The sequence below is a fragment of the Grampus griseus genome (assembly GCF_964374135.1).
Source record: "Grampus griseus genome assembly, chromosome: 19".
Classification (NCBI taxonomy): domain Eukaryota; kingdom Metazoa; phylum Chordata; class Mammalia; order Artiodactyla; family Delphinidae; genus Grampus; species Grampus griseus.
In genome coordinates, this window is record NC_139013.1 from 55,092,220 (window position 1) to 55,119,130 (window position 26,911).

Genomic DNA, 26,911 nt, shown 5'->3' on the forward strand with positions numbered 1-26,911 from the left:
GAGCAGAGAAGGGTTTATTGCAGGGCCAGGCAAGGACACAGGTGGCTCATGCCCCCAAAACCCTGAACTCCCCGAAGGGTTTCAGTAAAGCCCTTTTAAAGTCAAGGTGGGGCGACTTCCTTGGTGGCACGGTGGTTAAGAATCCGCCTTCCAATGCAGAGGATGCAGGTTCGATCCCTGGTCAGGGAACTAAGATCCCATATGCCGCAGGGCAGCTAAGCCCGTGCACCGCAACTGCTGAGCCCGTGCGCTCTGGAGCTCGCGTGCCACAACTAGAGAGAAGCCAGCGTGCCTCAATGAAGAGTCCGCGTGCCGCAACGAAAGACCCCACAGGCCACAACGAAGACCCGATGCAGCCACATACGTACATACATACATAAATATTTTTAAAATGTTCAGGGAAAAAAAAATGTTGAGGGAACAAAGCATTAAGAATGTATTGAGAAAAAACAATAAAATCAAGGTGGGGACTTCCCTGGTGGTCCAGTGGTTAAGACTCTGCATTTTCACTGCAGGGGGCACGGATTTGATCCCTGGTCTGGGAACTAAGATCCCACAAGCCCCACACGGCGCAGCCAAAAAAACAAACAAGCAAATAAAGTCAAGGTGAGGGAGGGGCGTGGTTAGTTGCTGCAAACTTCTTGGTGTCGGAATCCTTTGTTCTTGCAGCTGTCCGCGTGGGTCAGGATATGACGTTCCTGTAAACTTCCATCAAGACAAATGTTATTCTCGGTTCTGCAACTTTTCATCTCTATGTGAATGGAAAAGTGTTATATCCTTAAAGATCAGAGCCTTGAGAGTGGGCTATATCCTGTCTATTTCAGGCTGCCGGCAACATTCTTAACTGGAAGCAAAAGCAATACAAAGGTGAAAGGAAAGGAGACAGAGCTAACGTGGAGTCAGGTTTGTTGCTCCCGTTACAAGGGTTTGCAGGACCAGCCCCCAACACAGCTTCACGTGCTGTGTGCTGAGTTCAGATTCGGTGGCCAGCAGAGATGCTTGCCAAGTGCCCGTGGGTCGAGGGGCCCGTCCCCTGCTGGGCTTAGAGGCAGCTGGCAGGGGGGTTCAGAGGGCAGCTCTAGAGGGGGCCGAGTGGGCTCAACCTCTGCTCAGCCCCGACTGGCCCTGCAGGCAGGTTACACGATCTCTCTGGGCCTCCAGACACGCTTCCTCGTCTGGAACACCATGATGATAATGACAGTGTTTGCCTCACCGGTTGTATCGAGGATTAAGTGAATTAAAACATGTGGAAAGTACTTGAAACAGCGTGGTGCGCAGAGCAGATGCTACGCCTGTGATTATTAGGATTTTATCGCCATTATATTTATCATTCTTGCATGCACCAAACTGAAACGTTTTGGCTGCCGGGAGACACTCACTGCTGTGACCAGAACACGCAGATTCTGTCGGTTTGTCTGGGGCCTCTGTTATTAACACGTTTTAATGGGGGAGTTTCAAGTCAGCATCCAGCTGAACGAGCAGGGCCCTGCGACGGCAGTGGTGTTGGAGCACCGGCTTGGCCTGCTAAGGGCCCGGCCACCTCTGCCCCCAGGCCCGCAGCACGCCCGCCAGGACACGCCAGCACTCTCGGCAGTGACGTTGACAAGGGCCCTGGCCATGTCCTGACCGCTTTCCCTCCGCAGGGGCTGGGTGGTGGGTGAGGCCACATCTGCGGGCCCCTGGGCGCCAGCCTCCAGCCCAGCCTGCTGTCTCCCAAGGTTGCTGAGCCGTGACCCAGCAGATGTGACGCCCTGGGAGGCTGTTTGCCGTGGCTGTCACTGTGTTTCCACGATCTTGTGACAGAAATCCTGCCCTGGCATTAATTTACATTATAGCCAGTGCACCCCGATGTGTTTTTTGTTTTGTTTTGTTTTGTTTTTTTGCGGTACGCGGGCCTCTCACTGCTGTGGCCTCTCCCGTTGCGGAGCACAGGCTCCGGATGCGCAGGCTCAGCGGCCACGGCTCACGGGCCCAGCCGCTCCGCGGCACATGGGATCTTCCCGGACCGGGGCACGAACCCGCGTCCCCTGCATCGGCAGGCGGACTCTCAACCACTGTGCCACCAGGGAAGCCCCCGACGTGTGTTTTTAAAGGGTATAATTTTTATCAGCTTCAATGAGAGCTATTTTTATTTTTGTCACCCTGAAGAATTTCCCTGCGGTTAAGCTGCCATTCTTCACTGTAATACCCCTGGCAAGGGCTGGGGAAAAAATTTAATAGTCTCGTGATCACTTAGCTAATGCACTGTCGGCGCCTGATAAACGGACTGCCTGGCTGAGACAGCACAGTTCTCTCCACAGTAATTATGTCGTGTTTACCTGAAGCTGGCGAGACCCCGTTGGTGCAGGCGTGGGGGTCACAGAGCCCAGGGCAGGCCCGCTCACCCCCCGGTCCACAGAATCTGCCTTGGTGTCACTGAAGCGCACGAGGGTGGGCGTCTGCCCATCTTCCCGCTGTGGGGCATTTGGCAGGCTGCTAAACATCTCTGATCCCCATTTGCATGGGGAGCAACTGCAGGAGGGTTACTGTCGATCAACCCCCGGACCTCCCCAGTTCGGAGGCATCGAAGGGGGCTATGGGCAGAGGTGCGAGAGCATCATGTCTGGTAAACAGGGTGTCGATTCCCAAAGCGGGGGGAGAGGCAGGCCCTTAATGGGGAGCTGGCAGGTAAAACCAGGCACAGACTCTGAAGACAGGAGGAAGGCCAGGGCCGCGGTGGGATGTGAGCCTGGGGTGGGGGCAGAGGAAGCAGCTCAACCTGCAGGGAACTGGCTTCCCTCCACCGAAATCAGGCAACGGGCTACCAAGCTTTGGAACGGCCATGCCGTCGACGACAACTCCGTAATAAAAAGGAACAAACCGGGGCTTCCTTGGCGGTTAAAAATCCTCCTGCCAACGCAGGGGACATGGATTCGAGCCCTGGTCCGGGAATATCCCACATGCCGCGGAGCAACTAAGCCTGTGCGCCACAACTACTGAGCCCGTGCCCTAGAGCCCGTGCTCCACAACAGGAGAGGCCACCGCCATGAGAAGCCCGCGCACCGCAACAGAGAGTAGCCCCCGCTCGCCGCAACTAGAGAGCGCCCACGCACAGCAACAAAGACCCAATGCAGCCAAAAATAAAAAAAGAAATTTATTAAAAAAAAAAAAAAAGAAAAAGGAACAAACCACCGAAATGCCCAACAACCTGGTGAATCTCCAGGGAGTCGTGCTGAGTGGAAACAGCCGGTCCCAGAGGGTTACCCACTGTGATTTACATAACAAGCTTGAAATGGCGAAATATAGAAGTGGGGAACGGGTCAGTGGTTGCCAGGGCTTGTCGTCTGGGGCAGGAGGGAGCTGGGCGTGTTTATCAGGAGGTGTCACAAGGGATGCTTAGGGTGAGACTTTCTGTATCTCAGCTGTGGAGGTGGTTACAGGAGCCTGTGCTGGTGGTGACACCACAGAGAACAAAATACACGCGCGTGCAAGTACAGGTCACACTGGGGAAGTCTGCGTAAGATAGGCAGGTTGTCCTGTTCATTTCCTTCTGTGACCTTGTACTCTAGTTTTGTAAGATGTTACCATTGGGGAAACTGAGCAAAGGGTGCTCAGGATCTCCCTGTATCATTTCTTACGACTGCATGTGAATCTAGAAGCATCTCATCGTAAAAAGTTAAAGTTAAAACAAAAATCAGATCACATCTCTCCTTGGCTCAGAAACTGCCCCCCCACCCGGTTCCCATCGTAACTCTGAATGAGAGCCAGAGTCCTTTAGGGGCCCACAAGGCCCTACAAAACATGGCTCCATTGCTTCCCCCACTCTTCAGCCATGTGGGCCCCGTTGCTGTTCCTCAGGCATACCAGGCACTCTCTGCCTCAGGGCCTTTGCATGGGCTGTTCCCCATGCCTAAAACACTGTTCCCTAGGCTTCCACATGGTTCCTTCTATAACTTAGATGTCTCCTCTTTGTGCTGTGTTGGGGACACCATGCCAGCACCTGGGTTCCCCAGGTGCTGTTCAGGGGAGCGACAGTCTTGGTGGGGGCAGAAGTGTAACAGCTGAATCAGTGGTACTCAGATGACGGCACTAATGGAGGTGGTCCAAGGGAGGGTCTGGCTCTGCCTGGGAAGGGGAGCTGGGGAGAGAGTCCAGGGGAGGGGGGCAGACTGTTGGCTGAAAAGGAGACAGGGAATTGGGGAGGGGCAGAGGGCGTTTCGGGGTGAGGGGGGACTCATGGGCATGACAGTGGCTCGTGAGCAGACCCCTATGTTGCTTCCACCCCGAACCCTGAACCTGGGGCATCCTCACCATTTTACAGATAGGGAAGCCAAGGCCCAGAGAGGTAGAGTCACTTGCCTGAAGGCACACAGCTCATAGGTGGCAGAGCTGGGATTTGAACCAGGCAAGATGGTTTCTGCATCTGCCCTCAGCCCCTTACAGGATACCTACAGGGGAGACCAGAAGGTAATGAGCCCAGCGGTAGAGGTGCACACACGTCCTTCCGCAGCCCTTCCTGCATCGGGTGGACCTAGGCAACCAGAGGGAGCCTCTGCAGCGGCCTCACCACCTCCATGACTCCCAGCCTCGCCTCTGCTCCGAGTCAAGGCTCAGCTTCCGTCCTCCCACAGACCCCTCTCCCCCAGGTGTGTTTAGGAGTCGCAGCAAATGGTGTTCCATCTCTACCGCGACCGCCACCCCTGCAGCCACACGGACCCTGCTGCTTGTAGAACAGGGATCGGCAAACTTCTCCCACAGCCAGTTTCTGTACAGCCCGTGGACTAAAAATGGATTTTACATCTTTAAATGATTGCCAAGAAAAAAAAATCAAAGGGAGAGTAATGTTTCGCGGCGTGAAAATTATATGAGATTCAAATTTCAGTGTGTGTAAGTAAAGTTTTATTGGAACAGGCACACAGTGTTCCTGTTCATGTTGTTTAAGTGTGCCTTAGAGCTCCAAGGCCTAAGCTGCTTAGTTCCAACAGAGAACATACGGCCCATAAGCTGCAAATCTGATCTGGCCTTTTCAGAAAAGGTTTCCAAACATGCTCCCCGCCTCAGGGCCACTGTGTTTGCTGTTCCCTCTTCCTGGAACACTCTTCCCACAGATATCTATCTCCATGGCTAACTCTCGTGTTTCCTTCAAGTCTTTGCACAGATGTCCCCTTCTCAATGGGGCCAGCCTATGGAGAATTCTAACTGCCCATCCCCCCTCCTGCCTGTCCCCTTCTCCTGTTTGTCTTTCTGGCATCTCCTACCACCTGTCGTGTAAATGTGTGTTTACTGGCTGTCTGTCTCCGCCGACCCAATGTCACCTCCTTAACGGCAGACATTTTTAGCTTTTTTGTTTGCTCCTGTATCCCAGGCACAGTGCCTAGCCATGGTAGGTGCTTGATAAATGTTTAGTAGATGGATGGATGTTTGACTGAACGATCGGATAGCTGGATGAAAGGATTGATGGCCAGATGGCCAGATAGACGGGTGGATGGATGGATAGTTGGACAGGTAGACAGGTGGATGGATAGGTAGGTGGGTGGATAGACAGATGATGGACGGATGGATGGATGGACGGCCAGATAGACAGGTGGTTGGATGGGTGGATGGCTGCATGGTCGGTCAGGTAGATAGGTAGATGGATGTGAGGCACGACAGGCTGAAACGCTGGGCTGGCCCGAATCACATGGCTCTGAGAGGCCGCGTGGAGGAGCCTCTGGTAAAGGATTTTGTGCAGGTGGGTGAGCGTAGTGTTTTGGAAAGCTGGCTCAGGCCAAGGAGTGGTTGGCGGGGGGGTGAAGTGGGTAAGACTGTGTGCCCAGGAACCAGTGGGAGGCTCTCGCCCTGGGAGGAGGGGAAGGTGAGTGGGCACAGCAGGAGTAGGAGGGGGCACCCCAGGAGAGCCGGGGAGTCGAGCCCTCACTGGTCTGAGATCAGTCTAGCTCCCGCGGCCGGCCTCCAGGGACTGGCGTTCGGCACTAACGTCAAGGACTCCGGGAGCCCCCGCATCCCTGAGGGCCCTCACCCCTGACCCTGGGCCTGAGCTGGATTCCGCCAGCATCACCCACGTGCTCTGTTGCTAGGCAGTCATGGGGAGACCTGCTTGCCTCTGGAAACAGTGAATTCCTCCATGCAGCCCCCTGCTCTGTCCCAGGACTTATGAGGGGGTCAGCTGGCTCAGAGGCCTCCCTTGAGGGAGGGGGCCGGGCCCATGCCTTCCGGAATGTTCCTTTCAGCCACAAGAGCAGCAGAAGTTGGGCATGCCTACCTCTGGCCAGCTCCAGTCTCCCCGTGGCCTCAGCCTTCCCAGCCGCACCTGTCCCGCCAGGCGTGTCTCCCGAGGCTCTGAGTGCTGTTGGCAGCAGACTCCGGCTTTCTGATAAGCTCCCAGAGACATCACGCCCCACCTGCCCCGTCCACACACGGCAGTGAGTTACCCTTTCTGTGTCTCAGTTTCCCCAACTATGTAATGGGGCCCAACAGTTCCTCCCCACCAGGGCCAAGGCTTCGAGGGCTGACACGGCAAAGGCTGGCACGGGGCCCGGTGCTCAGTAGGTGCTGTCAGCGTTTAGCTGTGACCAACGAAAGGCATTTCTGTCCCAAGCCTCCTGCTTTAGGGTCATGGCCCATGACCCTTCTGCTGCAGCCTATCAGGGACAGGCAGTAGCTCCTGGCTTGGAGACAGTGCCTGGTTTCAGCCGAACCCAGAGACTTTTCAGCTCCAGCAGCCCCCAGGTCTTGAACCAGCGGCTCTCTGGTTCTCTTTATGGCAGGAGGGACCGGGCTCCCCCTTTTAGTTCTGCTCTTTCTTGCTTTGACAAATGCATTCATGGGCTTCCTGTGCGTCGGGCCTGGGCTGGGCTGCACGAATGCTAACTCCCCATGACTGCCCTGCGCCGTGGGTGTGGCTGTCAGCACCCCCTTTTTCAGACGAGGAAGCTGAGGCCCAGAGGCATTAAAAGCATGCCCAAGGTCGCCAGCTTGGAACCCAAACGGTCACTCCCATTGGCCACCTAACTGCCTCTGGCCCCTTTTTCTCCTCTGAGCTTGGCCGCCGTCCTCCTGAGAGACACCAGTGTCTTCCTCTTTTCGAGACACCCGGGGCAGGGGGGTGGTGCCCTGTGCCTGCTGGAAGGGGAAGCAGGCTGGATGAGCTCTGTCCACTTCCGGTCCTCTTAGCCTCAGTCTCCCCATCTATAAAATGGGCTGATCACTGTCCCCGCCTAGCCCGCCTGGCAGAACCACCGCAAAGCTCCAGGAGGTGACCCTGCACACACACCTTGCAGATCATCTGGGGGGAGAGTTATGACTGTTTCCGTCCCCTCTGGTGGCTGCAGTGAGTGCTCACCTGGTCGGATGTGAAGCCAGGGATAAAATCTTTTTGTTTTTTCCGAGTCCCGGACCTTCTGTCCACTTGGGCTCCTCTTGTCTTGGAGGCCGGATGCACCTGGTGCCTCCCCGCCCCCTCCCTCCAGCCCTTGAGAGGTGGGAGCAGCCGGCGGGGGGGTCTCGGCTGGGAAAAGAGTCAGATCGAGACCCCCGGCTGGGCTGCTCTGCCCGAGCCGTCGACCTCCTTCCCACGCGCGCGGCAGCCGGAGCGCCCCTAATTGCTGTCACAGATGTAGCAGCCACCAGCCTCTCCCTCGCGATCTGCTGGGTCGCGTGAGCTTAATTAGCCCCTGATTACTCATTTACTGGGTGCTGTGTGTATTCCATATCTAATAACTTTCCAATTACGCCCGGTCTGCACCGCACAGTTAATAACCCGTTAGTTGTCTGCTTATCGGGGACTCTGCGTTCTGCAGCTCCATCTCCCCCTGACCCAGAGCCTTATCGTTCCCTTTACTGCGGTATTTGGAGTTCTCTGCTCGCCATTATGCAGCTATTACAGGGAATTAAGGGGCGTAAAATACTGTTTTGCGGCCTCTGATGAACCAGCTTGCGGCACAGAACAAGGAATCCCACCAGAGAGGGTCGAGTGCATCTTTGTGGGTGGGCTCTCGTGGGGACCAGGAAACGGGAAGGAGGGGCCCTGTGGGAGGGCTGGCCCGTGCCCCCTTATGTCGCTCCTGGACAGACGGCCCCGGGCCTGTGACCCACGTGTCGCCGGCAGCTGGCAGAGGTCTCCCGCCAACCCAGCTGTGCCCACCCACCCTCCAACCAAGGCAGGCCCCCCGCCATCACTGTTTGGGAGGGAGGTGGCTTTTCTCCCCAAGCTTGGCTTCCCGCCTGTGTCTGAGTTTTCCTCGCGGCCGAGGGCAGGTGATGATGCCGCGTCCTTTGTGCCATCGGGATGCTGGCGTTTCCTCTCCCGCCTCCTGCAGCTCTGTTTTGTCTCATCTTCCCAGGCTTGGTCTTCACATAAATCAGCCGCAGACCATCAGCAAACCCACCGTCACTCCGCCGCAGGATAAACCTGTGTGCCAGAGACCACAGTCCCGGTTGCTGTGTGTCTGCTGAGGCAGCGAGGACAGGAATCGGGCCCTGCTAGTATGCAGGGAGCACCTGCTGGGTGCCGGCGCTGTGGGGGCTCTGACTGTGACCGGCTGGGTGACCTTGGGCAGCTGACTTGACTTCTCTGTGCCTCAGTTTCCTCCTACAATGTGGGAGTTAAGGTAGGGTTGTTGGGAGGATGAAACAGGCTACAGACAGCAGGTGCTTGGTGGATACCTAGCACATAGCAAGTGCTCAGTAAATCTAGGGTAGGCGTTACGGGCCCATTTCCCAGAGGCATAAACTGAGGTCCAAGCAGTTGTGACTTGCCTGTTACTCCTAGTTACGCCCACAGGCAAGTGGCACTCAGGATTCAGTCCCACATCTACTTTATTCAAGATCAGCAAAGCCAGCTTCCTGGAGCATATCTTGAGCCGATTTGGAGGAAAGAGACGATTCAGGGTGATCAGGAAAAGTGGGGGAGCCCATGCCCCAGATCCTGCCCCCGTGAGTCAAGGGGCTCCGGGACTGCCTCAGGCTCTGCGTCAGCAGCGGGCAAGGGGGCCTAGAAGGTGTCCCTGCCAGCTGGGGCCGAAACTGCCCAGAGGCCAGGTGGGCTCCCCTGCGAAGGCTGAGGCCGTGAAGGCTTCCCCAGCACACACCCCTCCAGGCTCTGTGGGGTCCCCCTGTGGCTCTCGTTTCTGATGCTTATGCAGTCAGGTCATGAGATGAGCTGCCATTTCTTGAGCACCTACTGTGTACCAAGTGCTTTAGCAGAAAGAACTCATCTAATCCCCTGCACCCTCCCTCTTGGAGGTGGACACTTGCTGTGTTATTAATCCATTTTGCAGAAGGGGAAACTGAGGCCCAGAGAGGTGAAGTCACTTTGCTAAGATCTCCCAGCTGAGGGGAGTGGCCAGGACCCAGTGCCTGGCCCCATCTCACTACAGGGAGCCGGAGAGGTAGAGTCTGGCTGGGTGCCCAGGAGGGAGAGGGAAGCAGGCTCTGGGAACAGCCAGCTAGCCAGTCCCTGCTGGAGAGGCTGCTGGAGAGAGAAATCCTAGCGTCTCGTGCAGTGGCCTCTGGGCCGCTGTGTGCCCTCAAACTGGAACTTCCCCTGTTTTTTAAAGTACGTCATTTACAGGCTACCACATGGGTGAGCCTGGGAGACATTACGCTGAGTGAAAGAAGCCAGACACAGAGGGCTACATGGTGTAGGGGTCCACCTGTATGAAATGTCCAGAAGAGACAAATCCATCGAGACAGAAAGGAGACGAGGGGTTGCCAGGGGGCCGGGGTGGGGGCGTGAGGAGTGACTGCTCATGGGTACCGGGTAATGAGAACGTTCTAGACAGATTCTGGTGATGGTTACACGACTCTATGACTCTTCTCTAAGCCACTGAACTGTACACTTTAAATGGGCGAATTGTATAGTATATGAATTATATCTCAATAAAACAGTTCTACAGAACAATAAAACAGGAGTTCTCAAACTTGGGGAGCTCACGGACTAATACAATTAATAAAATAAACTGGGTACTGACAGCAGTGCTGCATGGTTTTCCCCTGTGAAGCAGGGATGCCGTATCTGCTCTCTGCCCCATCCATCCCCATCCCTACGTGCGAATTTACCTGGAGTCATTGTTCTCCAGAAATCACTCAGTTCCCGGGAGGAAGTGTAACAAGGCGCGATCTCATTAGGATATGCAGGGGTGGGCTGCAAATCCCTTTTATGGTAAAGAACCCTGGAAATTTTCCCCCTTTTTGCCTTTCGCCGTTAACACTTTAAATGTAGTGGCCCTGGTCCAGGAAAATAAAGGGAACAATAAAGTTTATCCTGCTTGCTCTGCGAGGGCCCCATGGGCTCTCTGGGATGCTGTCAATTTCCAGGGTCCCCGGGGCAGGGAGCAGTATATGTCCCAGACCCGGTCCTAATAGCACTTTAAATTAAGACAGGCCGTGAGCTTGGAACTCTTGGCTCTGGTAGAGAAAAGGCACAAGGAATATGTTGGTTCGAGGGTCTGCTTTTTATTAGTCAGGCATTGTTGTAAATTTGTCCTTGAAGGGTGAGGAAAGGCTGCTCTCTGCTTCCATGTGATGGTCTGGCTGAGAACCTTTGCCTCCACCTACGATGATGCTAGCATGAGATAATGCATCTCCCACCCACTGTGTGTCTGGCAGCCTCGCCCATCCGTTAGCAGCGACTGAGCCCTCTCGAGTCCACGGGCAGCTGCCGGCAAACGCCGGAGAAGGGGGTAGAATCCTTTTACTTCCAACAAGAGTCAACATGGTGGGAACAGCTGGACCAGAGGAGGGAGGGTGTCTGGCACCCGGTGGTGCCAGGGAACATGTGTTTCTGGGCCAGGCCCTGCTCTAGAGCTTGGGGAGTTTATTAGTTATCGACTGCTGTGTAACAAAGGACTGCACACAAGCAGCTCACAGCAAGACGCCTATCACCGCCCGCTCAGCGGGGGCCCCTGCGGCAGGTCAAGGCATCGGGGGGGCTTCGTTCTCACCTGGGAGACCGACTGGGGAAGGACCCACCTGCAGGTTCGTCGTTGGCAGAAGTCATTAGCCTGTGAACGGAGGGCTGTCGTGAACATTTAGATGCGAGTTTTTGTGTGGACGTCTGTTTTCGGTCCTCTGGGGTATCTACCTAGGAGTGGAATTGGTGGGTCCTGTGATGACTCTGTTTGGACCTTGACGATCTGCCAGGCCGTCTCCAAAGCAGCGGCACCAGTTTACAGTCCCAGCAGCAGCGTATGAGGGTTTGCATCCTGTTTCAACACTTAAGAATCACGAGAGTGCAGCTTTTAAAAATGGATTCCCAGCTTCCTCCTGAAAGATCAGAAGTGGCGTGACGGGGCTGGCTTCCTTCCATGTGGCCCCCACTGGTGCCCCCATACAGTCTCACCTACCAGTACCTTGTTTCCGGTTTACCCCCCTGGTCCCCGCAGAGATGTGTGTTTGAATCTCTTGTCCTTCCTGTCCCCACCACTTCCTTTTAAAGCCTGCTCCCTTTGAAGGCCTAGTTCAAATTCCACCTGCTCCAGGAAGCCTGCCTGGAATTTTCCAGCCCTTGGGGAGTTCTCCTATTATCAAACTCCTCTAGACCTTGTCATCCGCACCGCACCCCCTCCCACCCAGTAGTATTCTCTCTTGCCATCTGCTGTTTTCTACTTAAAAGCCATGTTCCCTGCATGCTTTGTGACAGCAGAGTCTTCTCCCAGCTGCTTGAGTTCACATCCCGACACCTCCACTTACTGTGGGGACTCAGACAGTACACTTTGTCTCTTCGTGTTTCCATGTTTTTGTTCGAGACAGGACTGTTGGGAGGATTAACCGTAGCACGTAGTAGGTGCTCAGTAAACGGCATCCTCATGCCCACAAGCTCTTCATCCAGGGAGCCGTCCCCACCTCCATGCGGCATCCCCCCGGCCACTTTCCCCAGCAGAACCCTGGTCCCCCAGCCCCAGGAGGACAAGCAGTAGGTGGGCCTCACCCCGCTCTGCTTTCCACCAGCGCATGGGCAGGGTCAAGGCCAGGGCACAATGCCACCCTCCTTCACTCCCTGCCAGCCTGCCCCGAGGGGGTTGCAAGAATGCTGCCTGCTCTGATGAGGTACCACCCCACAGACAGTCCCTGGGCTTGGCTGGACTAACAGGGGGACACAGCAGCCCTACATCTGGCAGAGTTTCCCGAAGTGATGTTGGCAAGGTTGCCAGAGCAGCTAAAAGCCTGCGGGGCGGGGTCCGTACAGGGGCTCCAGGCTCCCCGCCATGCCGAGGGGCCCCCGGCCCTAAGCGAGCCAGCGAGTGAATGAAGTGTGCTGGGCCCCGGCGCCGCCCTCTCCTGGCTCCAGCCTAACCCGCCAGCACCCCTGTGGGATTTGCGGGGGCTGCAGTCTGGGCAGTGTCACCATATGGATCCCATAAATTAAAGCGTTCCCGGAAACAAACGGTAAATTTATCCGTCTCCCGCATGTGGGGCTGCTGGAGCCTGGATGCAGCGCCGTCCGTCTCTCCCCGGTACTTTGGTTTTATAGCCCTAATCCCTGGAAAAACAGGGTCAACGTGAAGTTGCTTTTTGACAGCCGTGCGGCCCTGAAGCTCGTAATCGGGGCCGTGTGGCGTCGCCAGTCTCCGGGACCGGCCCCCGGGGAACTGCTCTTGTTCAGACCCTGGAACCCTGGCGCCCAGGATGCTCAGCTGAGTTGACCCTGCCTTGGCAGCTCTGATCTCAGGCCCCCACTGCCCCTCTCTGAGCCTCAGTTTCCCCAACTGTGGAAAGGGGGTGGGGTGACCGGGATAGTCACATCCATAGAGACGGAAAGTAGGGCGGTGGGTGCCAGGGCCTGGGGGAGGGAGTACGGAGCGGTAGTGTTTAATGGGTGTGGAATTTCCGTTTGGGTCGATGAGAAAGTTCTCGAAATGGATCCGGGGATGGTTGCACGTTGCGTTTGGACTTCACGCCACTGAGTTGTACACTTAAAAGTGGTCAAGACGGTAAGTGTATTTTACTACGATTTCTTTTTGAAGACAGAAAAAGCGGGGGAGATGACTGCCCTGTGGGGTGAACTGAAGATTAACTAGGTTAATGGTTATAGTTGCAACTAACTCGTGGGTAGTTATTACAACCTTCCGTGCAGAGGATAGGGGCTTGGGTAGTGATGGGACCTGGGAGTGGATCCTCAGTGCCCAGAGATCAGCCTGGTGTCCACCGTGCTGCTGGGCAGGTTTGCTGGGCGAGGCCGTCACTGGTACTGACTCACACTGGCAGTCTGGGGACCAGCTCTGCTGCTGCCCCGAGCCAGCCACGCGGAGTCCCTGATGACAAAGCCAGGCCATCGTGGGGGAGGGGTGGTACCCAGCGGCCCAGGGGGCCCACCCCTTGGGCACCTCCTGGCAGGCGTGACCAAGCCTCACCATGTCCCCCCCTCCCCCGTCCTTCCAGGTCACCTCTGCATCTCTCGAGGCATCGACGGCCGTCCACCCTCCCTCCCGGGAGCCCGAGCCTCGGCCAGGCGCCCTAACGGAGAGCCTGCCCAGGGGCCCCAGGACCGCCCAGGAGCAGGGGCCAGCCCGGTGTCAGCAGAGCAGCCTGGACGGGGCCGGACCGGACCTCACGGGCACAGGTAGGTGCCAGCTTTTTACTGTCTCTGAGTGCTGGAGACGATCAGGCTGCCCCTGGCAGCGAGGGAGCACGCAGAGAAAGTTCCGGCGCAGACTCCCACCCCGCGGCCGCCACGTTCCAGGGAAAAGCCAGGAGGCTGCGTCTCCCTGACTTGATTTTCTTCCCCTGCTTCTTAACACTGTCTCATGGTTGATTCATAGATGGCCTTGGTTGGGTTGTTGTTGTTTTTTCATCTCTACGTTCCGTTGTGTTCACTCGTTCATTTAAAAACTAATGTAACGGATCCCCGTGAACCACCACCCAACCCAGCCCTAGGACGCTCCGTCTACCTGGATGCCCCGGCGCCCCCGGAGGGACCCGCCAGGTCCCATTTGCCGTTTCCATCGCACCTGTGTTTGCCTGAATCGCCGGTGTCCTGGGGGTGTGAGCTTTGTCTCCTGGGCCCGGCTCAGCGCTGCAAGGTCCTTCTGTTGTCACAGCTGCCGCAGTGCTTGGTTTCACCGTCGTGCGCCACGGGATGGTGGGCCCGCCCGGTGCGTGCGCCTGTGCTCCCTCCCGCCTTGTGGCTGCGCCACACGTGTCCCGGCGCGTGGCTCTCGGCGTAACCCCATTTAGGCCAGAGGGAACGAGGGTGTCCAGCCGGGGAAGATGCTGACCAGCGTTCTCCTGCGTGGGCGTTCACCCCCACCCCCTTCAGCCTTGGAGACCCCATCCGCGCATCTCGGCCCCATTGGACACGTCACTTTCCCCATTGGTGGAGACGCAGCTCCCTCGTGGGTTGTTGGGCCTGAGTGTGGAGTCCCAAGGCGTTTATCGTGGGGCACATGGGCCCCGGGCTGGGAACAGTGAGTGGACACCTGCGTTCTTACCTAGGGAGGGTCGTGGAACAGCCCCTTAGGCCAAGAGCCCTCAGAGCGAGTCCCTGTGTGTGTCCTGCCCCTAAGAGGACTGAGTCTCAAGACCGCCCCCCAGCCCAGGCCTCCCTGTTGCTGGCCCACTGCGGGGGCAGCTGGCGGAAAACACTGCTTGTTAGAGAGCCGGAGCGGGCAGGTTGGGGGAGCCGGCGCGTGGTCATGTGGACATCCATGTCCAGGACAGCCCCGGTACCCACCTTCCTCTCCGCAGTGTGGACTCAGCGAGGGAAGGGGCCACCCAGCCCTCTGCGGGGCTTCCAGACCCTGGCTGCTGGGGACGGAGTGTCAGGCAGCAAAGGGGACATGCAGGTGCTGGGCAGGGAGGCCCGAGCATTCTCTGAGCCTGGGACAAGTGTCTTCTTGCAGTGTGCCTCAGTTTCCTCATCTGAGGAATGGGAAGGAAGGCCAGTGGAAGTGCCTGGCTCGCGGGCAGGTGTGAGAATTAAAGTAACCAGGACAGGAGCGCACTCAGTGCAGGTCCTGACCCCCCGCCCCCACGAGTGCCTCAGCTCTGGGTAATAACCGGCAAAACCGTGACCCTCGGGGACCCTCCCCTCCCCCGGTTGGCACGCACGAGCCCCTGCCCCCTGCCCTGGGGCCGCCCCAGGGCAGGGGCACAAGAGCCACGTCTGCCAGCTGCTCTCTGTCAGGCTGTGGCCCTGCCTGGGGGGGGATGGGGGGGCCCAGCTCACAGCTGGAGACCCGCCAGGAGCAGCCTCCCATAGTCAGCCCCTCCCGGGGAGGCCGCTGCTGCTGCTACTTGGAAACGTGACAGTGACTAATGGTTTATTACACACCTGCCACCTCTCATCGGGCAGGCGCGCACAGCCCCCGGGTCCAGCTGTGCACTGCCAGCTGGACGGCGGGGCGGGCGCAGGGGCGAGCACTTAGAGACACATGGACACAGGCGCAGGGACACGCGGGGACAGGCGCAGACCTGGCAGACGCACCAGACATGAGGGTACATGTGCAGAGACACACACACAGGCACTAGACGCTCTTACACGTGCACATAAGGACACATCGCAGACACACACCTGGGAACGCATATCCGTATGCACACGTGTCCCACACACACACAGAGCCCTGTCACTCCCTCTCTCCAGAGCTCTGAACCCCTCCCCGTCTCCCCGCTGTCTCTCCCACTCCCTGCATGGTGGCATCCACCCCAGTGCTGCCTTTCCCAGAGGATGGGGTGGCTGTGGGCAGGTTGGGGGCTGCATCTCTTGCCTTGGGGAGGAGGTAGCTTTCCATTGCCATCCGTTTCTGAGCCCCAGTTCCCTGCAGACATCTTTGCCAGGGGAAGGAAGCTGTCACACCGGCAGCCCTGGTGCCGGGCTGGGGGGCTGGGCCACGTGCCCCCAGGGATACGCACGGCCAACCCGCCTCGGTTTCTCCCAGAGGAGGAGGCCATGTGGTCCTCGGGCGCCGCGCTGGGAGGACCCACCTGGGGAGTGGTCACTTGCTGGCTGCAGGGGGAAGAGCTCCAGGGCTGCAGGGGAAGCGGGGACCCCCACGGCTGGCATCCCTCTGGCGGGCCAGGCACGGACCTTGGACTGACCAAGCTGGTGGGGGAAGGGTTCCATCCAAAGCTCACCACGAGGCAGCCTTCCCTTGTAGGCGGCAAGCCCCCAGGCCCAGCTCTTTCCAGTATTCTTAAGCCTTTAGTCCAAGGGAGGTCCATTTCTCATGTGCCACTCGCAGGCGGTATAGAATCCAGCAAGAGGACGCTTGCAATTCATCACCAGCTCATGGGGACAGGCGTTCCTGAACGATGATCTCTGTGCCGTCGCAGGCTCCTTGGGAGAGAAGCAGCAGCGTCTGGTGATAAGTGAGGGTGTGGCTGGTGTCCTAGACCCAAGTCCGAGTTTCCAGGTCTCAGAGCTGCCACTTCCCGGCCGTGGAGCCTCTGCAAGGTTCAGAATCTTCCGAAAGCTTAGCTGCTCCAGCTGCCGAGTAGGCGTGAAATTGTAACAATGAAATCTCTTTGTAGCATAGTATCGGTGACATGGGAGGAACGCCAGGGGGGCCCCCGGGCTGCAGGGCAAGGCTGTGCAGGCTGCACACTGCACCATTCCAGGGGGCGCCGGTCCTCTTGCCGCCTCTGTGCACGTGCTCCCTGCCTGGCCGTCGGGGCTGCCATGTTGCACCACGGAGCAGTGGCCCTGTAGTTCTGCCGCATGGGCCCTGGGTGTCCTTTCTGAGCTGTGGGACAGCTTCTGAAATGGCAAATAATATAGAGCTAGTGAGAGCCACAGACCCCACTGATGGCTCTGGAATGGGGTCACAGAAAGCCAGGCAGAGACAGACTCTCCCATCACGGCTGTGTTCCTGGGCACCTCCCTTTCTCCCCTGCCACGTTGGAGTGCTGGGCTGGGCCAGCCCTGTTGGGGGTGGCCTGTGGGTTCCTAATAGCCGCTGACCTGCTCCCACCCAGAAAGCCTCCATTCTCATTTGTACTTATTCCAGGTTTTGGGGGACCACTGGTCCAGCGGGGAGGGGAGAGGAGGAGTGGGGCTGGCAGGGTGGGGGTAGGAGCCAATATGGGAGACACCGTGCACCTTCCAGAAGACCCCTCCCTTCACCTGCTCCTGTCACGGCCACGGCAGCGGCTGCCTTGGAAGAGTTCGGGGTTAGTTCCTGCTGCTGCTGTAACAGGTCATCACCAAGTCGGTGGTTGAAAGCAATACGTATTTAGCATCTTACACTTCCGGAGGCCGCAAGTCCAATCTGGGTCTCACTAGGCTAAAATCAAGATATGGGCAGGGCTGCGTTCTCCCTGGAGACTGTTGGGCAGAATCAGGTTTTCTAGCTTCTGGAGGCTGCCCACATTCCTTGGCTTGTGGCTCCCTCCTCCACCTTCAAAGCCAAGAACCTTGCGTCTCTCTGCCCTGCTTCTGTGGTCACAGCTCCTCTGGCTCTGGCCTGCCCCCTTCCTCCACATATAAGGACCTATGATTCCAGGGGCCCACTGTACCATCCACGGTACACTGTCATCTCAAGGTCAGCTGATTAGCAAACTTCATTCCCCTTTGCCGCGTGAGGGAGCGTACTCACAGGTTCCAGGGATTAGGATGTGGGTGTCTTTAAGGGCCACTGTCCTGCTGACCTTTTTAAAGTCCCTTATAAAATCAGTTTATGAGTCAGGGCAACCATTGACGGGAGTTGTACAGGTAACCCCGAGCCCATTGTGAGTGACACAGGGTCCCAGGTTCCCTTTAGCTCGTGGCTTCCAGAGTTTTCTGATTCCATCACCAACAGACACAGAGAAGAGAACACGAGAAAGCCACTGGACATACACCCTTGGCCTTGAGGTGACCCGTGTTCTCCAGCTGGCCCCAAAGATGGAAGGGAGCTGGGCAGTGACAGCTGTCCACTGCAGCAGGGCCCGGGCATGGTGGAGAGTCAGCTGGTCATCTTTGCCCCGGCTGCCCACCCCCCTGGGCGGTTCATCCACGGCTCCGTGAGCTCCAAGAACGTGGGTCTGAGTCTGTCCTGCTGCACCTGGATACCCTGCCCTGGTCCCTGTGTGCTTTGGGGGAAGGGCTGGGCGTCCTCATCCCCTGGCAGGTGTGGGGACGTGAGGCCCCTCCAGGGCTCCCCTGGACCAGGCTGGGGCTTTACCTGGGGTGGCATTTGCTTTCTTTCTCTGCTTCCTTATCCCGTCCCGTCCCTGCTCCCTGGGTGCTGTGCCTTATGAATCACTCTCACACACATCCTTGTCTGCTTCTGATGAACCACCTGGGATGGCGTATTTCCCAGGGCCGTCCGCTCAGCCTTGTCTGCAGCAACACGGCACATGCGTGCACCGGCCCCCAGTGTGACCGGCCTCTGCCCGGGCTCCCCAGCCCCACGGATGTGGGGGAATTGACCGCAGGTGCTGTGGCTCAACCAGCTCTCCCAGGAAGGGCGCCCCACGAGCCAAGAGCACGGAGAACCAGGCAGCTTCCCGGGAGCTGAGCCCCACAGGCCAGGCTGAGTTCTTGGAGCCTGGGGGCCGCGCCTGGAAGATGTAACCTGAGAGCCGTGAGGACAGAGCAGTAAGAGTTGCCTGGACCTTGAATGGTCATAGGTCCCAACGTCCGTCCTGGGGCTACTGGGGTTTTTCCTCTTTTCCTTTCTAGCCATGTGTGTAGATCAAATCAGTGTTTGCTGGGCGTGGACATCTTCTAAGCTTTCGGATCCAGACTGGCGCTCCCTAAATTCAGATCCCGCCTCTGCTCCTCCCAAGCTTCTGGTTTTAGGCAGACGACCTCTCTGTGCCTTGGTTTCCCCCTCCATTGCTGTGAGATCCAGGAGTCGATCCACATGCATCGCTGAGCACCGTGCCCGGCACTCAGGGACACGGGAGCTGGCCCTGGCCCTGCGAGGAGAGCGAGCTGGCGACCACCGGGGTCCTGGCCCTGCGCGGCTTTTGTCTCTCCTTTGTCGGGAGAACGGGCTCCCGGCCAGCGGGGTTGGACCTCCGTGGCCAGGAAGGCGGGGCCTCCCCTCGGGTACTGGCTCAGGCCCCGAGACGTCCTTGGCAGGTCTCACCTGGAGCGCTGCGTGTGCGGAGCGCTTTGGCGGGTGGTGCTGGGTGGACTCCTGTGCCCCGAGGCCAAGCGGCAGCTGCTCAGAGAACACAGGGGCCGCCGGGCTTGGCTGTAGCTCGTCCTGGCTTGATGGAAAGGGGCTTTGTGCAGTGGAAGTGTCTCCGTGCTCCTGTCACCCCCTCTGTCTTCCCTTGTACATCTCCAGCCAAGCTGGGATCCAAAGTCTGTTTTTCCTCCAACAAGCGACTGTTTATCTTCTCGGGAACTTCTTGTAATGCCAGGAGCACGGAGCTTGCAAGTCTGGGCAGGAGGTGGAGAAGCCCGGGCAGCCCCAGAGGCTCCAGGCTTGTAAGTCGATCTCTCCCCAGGAGCCTCTGAATATTTAGCGGGACTCACACGGGCTGGGCCCGAAGCCCCTTCCCTCCTCTCTCCTCCGATTGCCAGGGTCTGGTCCCTTGGCTGGTGTGTGTCTGTCTGACTGATTCAGGTGTCCATGACATGAAAAAGAAAAGAGAACTTGGGCAATTTAAGAAAACGATAAACTGCGTGTTGACTTCAACGAAGTTCAAAATGGCACAAAGATAAAAGCAGCTCTTTAGACCTGGCAAAATTGCTATCAGGTGGGTCTGTTTGCCCCGAACTCTTAACTTCTTTCCATTAAGGTTGTGATTAAGACTTCAGGTAGGGGGATTCCCTGGCGGTCTAGCGGCTAGGACTCGGCGCTTCCACTGCAGGGGGCACGGGTTTGATCCCTGGTCGGTGAACCAGGATCCCGCCTGCCAAAAAAATAAATAAAATACAATAAAATAAAAATTTCAGGTAGAAAAAAAGAGATCAGTTGAGCCATAGAAATGACTGTTCCGGGGCTCAGGATGGGATGTCCCGGGGGCAGCGTTCGGGACCCCGGGGAGTAAGGCCAGCACAGTCCACCCCTCCAAGGGCTCCTGCGCTTGGGGCCCACCCGTCTGCCATCTCTGCCGTGGCCTCCACCCACCCACCACCCTGCTTTCCCCTTGACCAGGTTTAAGCTGGTAGATAAGCTGGCACTCGGGGTACCTTGGCTCTCCTGGTTTAGCACCACAGGGATTTAACTGGCTAGAAGAGCATCGTTTGTAAGACTCTTCCTGTGTCCACACCAACTCTCACCTATAACCTTCTATTTAGAGCGGAAACCACTTGACATTGGGCATCTCCCAGAAGACCTTTGCTTGCGTCCCCACCACGGTTGCCTGTTGGCACATGTCTCCACCACTACACGGCCGTTCACGTGGAGGCTTTTGTTCACAGATATTTGTGGAGCACCTGCTGTGTGCCAAAGACTGTGCTAGGCAGCACGTGCGATGCCAGGTGGTGACAGGGGCCATGAAGCAAAATAGGGTCGGAGAACACAGAGACGAGAGTTGTGACTGTAGGCGGGCTGGTCCCGGAGGCCTTGCTGAGGAGGTGGCGTTAGGCAGAGAGTTCCAGGCCAGGGGAAGCGCAAGCGCAAAGGCTCCGAGGCAGCCCACCCGCCCTCTCCGTGAAGGCAGGGGCCGTATTTTACTCTCCTCTTTATCTTTCCAGCACCTGGCCCAGTGCACATAATAGGTGCTCAGTCGATGTTTGTTGAGTGAATTCAAGTTTTAAGTCAGCTGGTGCCGGAGGACCAGATGAGGGGAAGGTAAAGAAGAAATGAGTCTCTTGTAAACATCAGGGGCGTGCATTTGCTCGAGCTTCCTGGGCCGAGGGCTGATGTCCCAAGCAGGTCCTTACGCCATTCGGGAACTTTTCTTCCCTCTCCAGGGCTTTGCTCTAAAATAGAAAATTCCAGCAACCACGGGCTGCTTGCTTTTCCCCGAGGCTTCCCAGGGTGATCGTGTTGGGGTCAAGGACACTTCAAGGTCACCTGTGAGTGATTGGTCCTTTCTCCCCCTCGGACTTGGCTGACGTGGGGGATGGGCTGTGAGCTCCCTGGATCGAACACAGAGAAGAGCATTTACTGAGCAACTGTTGTATGTCAGGTGCTGTGCGTCTGGAAACATTTGTCGTTTCCTGTTGCTTCTGTAACAGACCCCCACCAACTTGGCAGTTTAAAGCAACACAAGTTTATTACCTTACAGTCTGGAGGTCAGAGATCTGACACAGGTCTCACCGGGCTAGAATCAGGGTGTCGCAGGGCTGGTTCCTCCTGGAGGCTCCAGGGGAGAACGTTTCCTTCCTTTTCCCGCTGCCAGAGGCTCCCGCATTCCTTTGCTTGTGGTCCCACATCCCTCCATCCTATTCCTTCTGTCATCACATCTCCTCCTTCCCACCCCTGCCTCCCTCTTACGAGGACCCTTGTGCTTGCACTGGGCCCGCGGGGCTGATCTCCCATCTCAGGGTCCGCAACTTAATCACATCTGCAAGGTCCCTTTTGTTCTATAAAGTGACACATTTGCAGGTTCCAGAGATTAGGACATGGCCGACTCTGGGGACCATTATTTGACCTCCACACCAGTCATTCTTGCCGGGCTGAGCTGGCCACATGCGGCCCCTGGGTCGTGGAGTCCGTGCCCACGGCTGAAGGACAGGCAGGTTGGTGAGGACTGCACGGCGATAGAGGGATTTCCTGAGCACTGATTCTGCACCGGGCACCGTTGTGTGTGCTGGGACTGAACCCTCTGGCCTTGTGGCCATGCTGCTGCGGAACCTGACACAGCCGGTTCAGCCCCAGCAGGTGTGCTCTGGGCCACCCTGGGTCGGTTTCCCCCCCTAGAACATCAGGGTCTTGATAGAACCTTTCCCCCGGGCTGTTGCATGAAGATGACCTCAGTTAACGACCATCGTTTAGAATGGAGATGGGGGACCTCCGGGGGGTCCCCACGCCACCCTGGATTCTCGCCCATCCCAGGAGGTTCTGGGTGCAGTTTGGTGTTTGCCCAGGAGGTGACACAACAGGGCACTGGAAACATGGCCTAAGGCACAGCCCTCAGGTCGCCCCCAACCCCAGTTCCCATGCCTGCTGCCCGTCCTAGGTACAAGGAAGGGGATTGACCCCAGAGACCGGACAAGGCTCTGTCCCCTCCCCTCCCCTCTCACCACTGCGCCCCAGCAAGCAGCCTGTGGGCCCACCTTCGGGTCCTTGGGTGACCCTTTGGGCCCGGCCTGAGCCCCAAGGCAGTCGTGGTCCCCACCCCCAGCAAATGTCCAGCCCTTCTGTCCCCAAATGCACCAAGATGGGCTCTAACAAGGACAGAGTGGCAGACAAAGAACAGTGCCGCTGGGGGGCGCTCCAGGGAGAAGGCAGCGCTCGAACTGGGCACCTGGACCCTTGTAGGGAGAGGACAAACCCTGATGACAACAGGCTCCTCCCCTTCCCCCCTCCATCCTTCCTTCCTTCTCCCACAAGTCTCCCACGGGAACTTCTCTATAGGTCGCCAGAGACCGCGGCCCACGGTGGGCGCCGCCCACACCCCCAGCTCCCCTGTGCCCTTCCTCCAGCCTGAGCTGAGCCGTCCTTGGCCCTTTCTCTGCAGGAATGCCCCCCACGGGGGTGGCTCCTGCTGCCTGGAGCGCATCACGGCAGCCATGGGGACTTGGCACACGGTTAGAGGCCCGGCACCCGGCACGTAGTAGGTGCCCAGTACAGACTGTTGAACGATGGTGTGACTCAGCAAGGGTGACCTTGGTGGGGGGTGTGACCCCCTTTGGGATCCGGAGGCTCCTCTGCTGCCCAGGGCATAGGTCTCCCATGTGCAATAAATCCCTTGGGCCCCCTGGGTCCTGCGGGACGAGAACAGTGCAGGGAAGGCAGGAAGTGGCCGCCACCCTCCGGAGCGCGGCTCCTGTCTACAGCTGGCGGGGCGTGTGCCAGGCCGGGATGGGGGGAAGGGGGGGAAGGCTGGGGGGCGGGGGGAGGGCGGCCGCGTGGTTGTGCTGGGGCTCGCCGGGCAGCCCTGGCTTGCACGCGCTCCGTCTCTCAGCTGACTTCTCCGGAGTGTGCTCCCGGAGCTGGTCTGCAGACCTGGGAGAGAGGCTTTCTCTGCCCCTCCCCCCGCCTTGCTGCTCCGCCCCCTCCCCCCCCCACCCCGGGCCGAAGGGAGCTGCTCCGAGATGGCCAGGCCAGGGGGCCAGGGGCTGGGACTGTCAGTGCTCGTGGACCAGAAGAGCCCCAAGTGGCCAGTGCCCCTGCCGGGTGAGTCCCTGGGATGGCCCCATGGCGGGGGCGGGGGGGGGAAGGGGGGTCCTGGGACGGTGCCCAGACTCACAGGGCAGAGGCAGAGATGGGGGAGCAGATGCTGAGCAGGGACTCGGTGAGGGGAGCACGTCCTGGCTGCAAGGGCACCGAGGCGCATGTGTGGAACGCAGCACGGCCCAGGGGACAGATGGAATGTCCCCGGGGGCTGGCATAATGGCCTCAGTCTGAGCCGGGGCCCAAGGGCAAGCGTTGGATGGCAAGGGGGCGCAGCAGAGCGCTGAGGCATGACAGCAAGTACCGCAGCCCTGGGCGCCCCCGGGCATGTCCCCGCTGCCCCCACCGCCGTCTGTGCCGTCACGGGGCTCAGGCTGGCGCGGGGCCTGGCGCTGGGCACCTGGGGGTGCGCACAGGTGAACCTGCTGTCCTCCCAGCCGCTGGAGGTGAAGCCCAGAGCCAGGTGGCTCACAGAGGTCACTGAATCCTGCCATCCCTTCCTACAGAGGGGAACCTGAGGCTCGGAGGAGGGAGCATCGCTGCTGGGGGCTGCCCAGCCCGCCGGGACAGAGCAGGGTCTAGAACCCAGGTGACCCACCTGCCAAACCCCCTCCTGCGCCGGAAGTGGGAGGAAAAGGGCAGAAGGGCTGGGAGAGGAGCCGGGCGGATCTGGGAGCTCGGGAGCTGGTGGAGGAGGCCAAGGGACAGCCTCCGGGGAGGTGCTGGGAGGAACGTAGGTGTGCTCGGCACAGGTGACGCTGAAGCCCCAGAGCTCCCCGTTCCATACCAGGTGGGGTGCGAGGGCTCCCCCTCCTCCCATCACAGCCAGCTTCTTGGCCCCTAGGACAGCATGCAGGGCTCTGGGCTGGGAGGTGGGAGGCGTGGACTCTAGTCCTGACCCTCCACTCCCTGCCTTGGATTTAATCTGATTACGAAGGAACACACTGGCGAGGGGAGCACGCTCCCCTGCCCATCCACAGGGCGGTTGGCTGTGAGGTAGTGAGCTCTCCGTCCTCGATCGTATGTGAGCAGGAATCACCAACCCATTGGAGAGGTTGTAGAGGCGCAGAGGTCAGACGGGACAATCTTCCTTCCGTGTCTCAGATTCCAGGTCCCTCCTCCTCTGTGTGCCCCATCTGTGCAGCAAGAGGGACTGTAGCAGCTGGCATTCAGTGAGCATCTACTATATACTAAGGCTCTTTGCCACCCTTGGCAGACAGTTCCCTGAACCCTCACCACACCCCGTGTGCGGGCGCCCTTCTTCCACCATGTTCCAGATGAGAAGACCCAGGCACGGAGGTTCAGGTGACCGGCTGATGGTCCCCAGGCCAGTCAGTTGAGGGGCAGAACTGGCATGAAAGTGTGGCACAGAGTTTGCATCCTGCCCCACCACGCAGGATAAGAGGTATCCTCAATTACAGGAAGGCCAACCCCATTTAGGAAAATGTTTCCTAAGCTTTGAGAAGTCCAGAAGGTTCTCCAGAGTCACTGTGGGGCTTTGGCTGGGAGGACAGTGGGCTGTGGCTTTTCAGGACTGGGTAGCCCCAGTCCTGCCAGGAGAGGCAGGTGCCAGGCAATGAGGCACCTGTGGTGATGGGAGACGGAGCACCTTGTCCTCCTGGGGGGGTGGGGCACTGGGAGCCCAAGAGCAGGCCCGGGCCCAGCCTGCCTCGTGGGTGCTAGGAGGGCAGCCAGGGGCCGTCATTGCCTTTGTTCCCATCACGAAGGCACAGTCCGGACTCCAGCCCCTTCCTCACACCCTTGGCAGCCAGACAGGCCACATTTGCCCCAGGCAACTGCAGGCCCTGTCCCCGACACCGCCCGGTACCCAGTGTCTGCGCTTCCTGGGATCCCCCAGACCCTCTTTAAACAGAGGACTGAAGCTGAGCCCTGGCCTGGGCCATGGGCGTGGGGTCTTGGTGGGTAGTGTGTCCCTTCCTGTAGATGCGGCTCAGCCCCGCCTCTTGCAGGAAGCCTTCAGTGATTGCTCCTCCTCAGAACCTCCCTTTCCCCCTCTCTCCCAGTATTACATCGTTTCCTCAGCCCCAGAGTGGGAAGGGAGCTCACTTGACTTCACTGAGGTCTAAACCAGGGGGCGTGGGAGAACACAGGTGGCACTATTAACTTATTATGTGGGGACATTAGCTGAAAGCCAGGACTGTCCTGGGCAAACCAGGACATACAGTTGCCTGGCTTCTACCATGATTGTTGGCCATTTGCGTGTTGCCTTCTTTGGTTCTCTTTCCTGTCAGATAAAACAGACAAAAAAGGGAAGGGGAAAGGAGGGAGGGGAAAGATGCAAAGCATGGGCTCTTGTGTTGCTGCTTTCTAGTGGAGCCTCAGCTTACTCATCTGTAAAGTGGGAGTGCTGGCAGCAGCTATCACGTAGGGTCACCGTGAGGTTAAATGAGGCTACGTGCATAGCAAACATTCAGTCACGCTGTCCTTGTTTCTGGGAAGTGACCTGTCTTTGCCTCCGTCCTTCCAGCACCAAACTAGTGCCAGACAGGGCCTCAGATGTACTGATTGCTTCCTGGAAGAGGGTCTACACACAGTAGGTGCTCAGTAACATTTCTAGAAGGATGGATGGATGGATGGGTGGGTGGATGGATGGGTGGATAGGTGTATGGATAGCGGAGGATGGGTGGATGGGTGGATGGATGGACAGTGGAGGATGGATGGTTGGATAGATGGATGGGTAGGTGGATGGGTGCATGGATGTTTGGCTGAATGAATAGTGAATGAATGTTGGGTCTCCTCTCATCCCAGGCAGGCCTGGAGACCCCGGCCGACTGGCAGCAGGTAGCCCAGGGCTAGTATGACTGTGCTTTTGTCCCCACGGTCCCCCGTGGTTGCCCATTGCCGTGGCAGGGCCGCACACTCTCTGCACCTCCTCCATAAGCCACAGGCCCTGGCTGCGCACCAGGCCTTCCTCCCTCCCTCCCTTTGGGCACCATCAGTACAGACAGGTCAAGGGGCTTTCGGATCAGCGGCTCCTTGCCCCCTCTCTCTGGGGGCTCTGTGTGTGTGCGTGTGTGTGTGTGTCTGTCTGTCTCTCTGTGTCTCTGTGAGTACATGTGTCTGTATCTGTGTGTGTTGGTGTGTGTGGGTCTGAGTTTGTGGGCGTGTGTGGTTTTATGTGCGTGTCGGTGTGCATGTGTGCGTGCGCCCGGCCGGCCCAGCGGGCGACGTGGCCCCTGTGGCTTCAGGCTGAGGGAATTAGTGTGCAGACAGTGGCTTTGGTAACTGGCCAGGTCTGCTGTCCCTGGAAGCTGTGAGGGGCGTGGACGTGACATGAGTCTGACCTGCTGGTTCAAGGGGGGCTGTGGAGGAGAGGGCCCCTGAGGCTAGCTTTTGGGACCCTAACCCCCTCGTCCTGGGCCACCCACTGCTGCCCCAAGGCCAGAAGAAGACTCTTGTCCTCTGTGGGTGGGGACAGATGAGTGGACAAGGGCCAGCCTCCCTGTCCCTTCACCGGTGACAGTGGTACCACGCCCTCCCTTATGGGGGCTAAGAAGCCATTCCTGGCACCCCTCGCTCCCCAGATGTGGTGTGAAAAGTGGGGCTCTGGACCTGGCTGTCCTGGGCTCAAATCCCCTTACTGCTACTCAATGCTGTGTGTCCTGGACAAGCTGCCTAACTTCTCTGGGCTATTTCCCGACATGAACCAGGGCTGTGAGGATGGAGTGGGTCAGGACCTGAGGCCCTCGGGACAGCTCAGCTCAGGCAGCACGAGCTGTCAGCACCCTGATTTTCACTGTCCCAATCATCAT

The 26,911-nt window shown here is 58.2% G+C and overlaps 1 protein-coding gene across 2 annotated transcripts in view; it reads left to right on the forward strand.

Annotated features, from left to right (window-relative positions):
• The window catches only part of GSE1 (Gse1 coiled-coil protein), a 418,849-nt gene that overhangs the window by 144,167 nt on the left and 247,771 nt on the right, over positions 1-26,911 (forward strand). For both annotated transcript variants that reach the window (XM_082677994.1, XM_082677995.1), the window contains exon 2: positions 13,360-13,540. In XM_082677994.1, the coding sequence (XP_082534120.1) occupies positions 13,360-13,540 (181 nt within the window). The remainder of the gene's footprint in view (positions 1-13,359; positions 13,541-26,911) is intronic.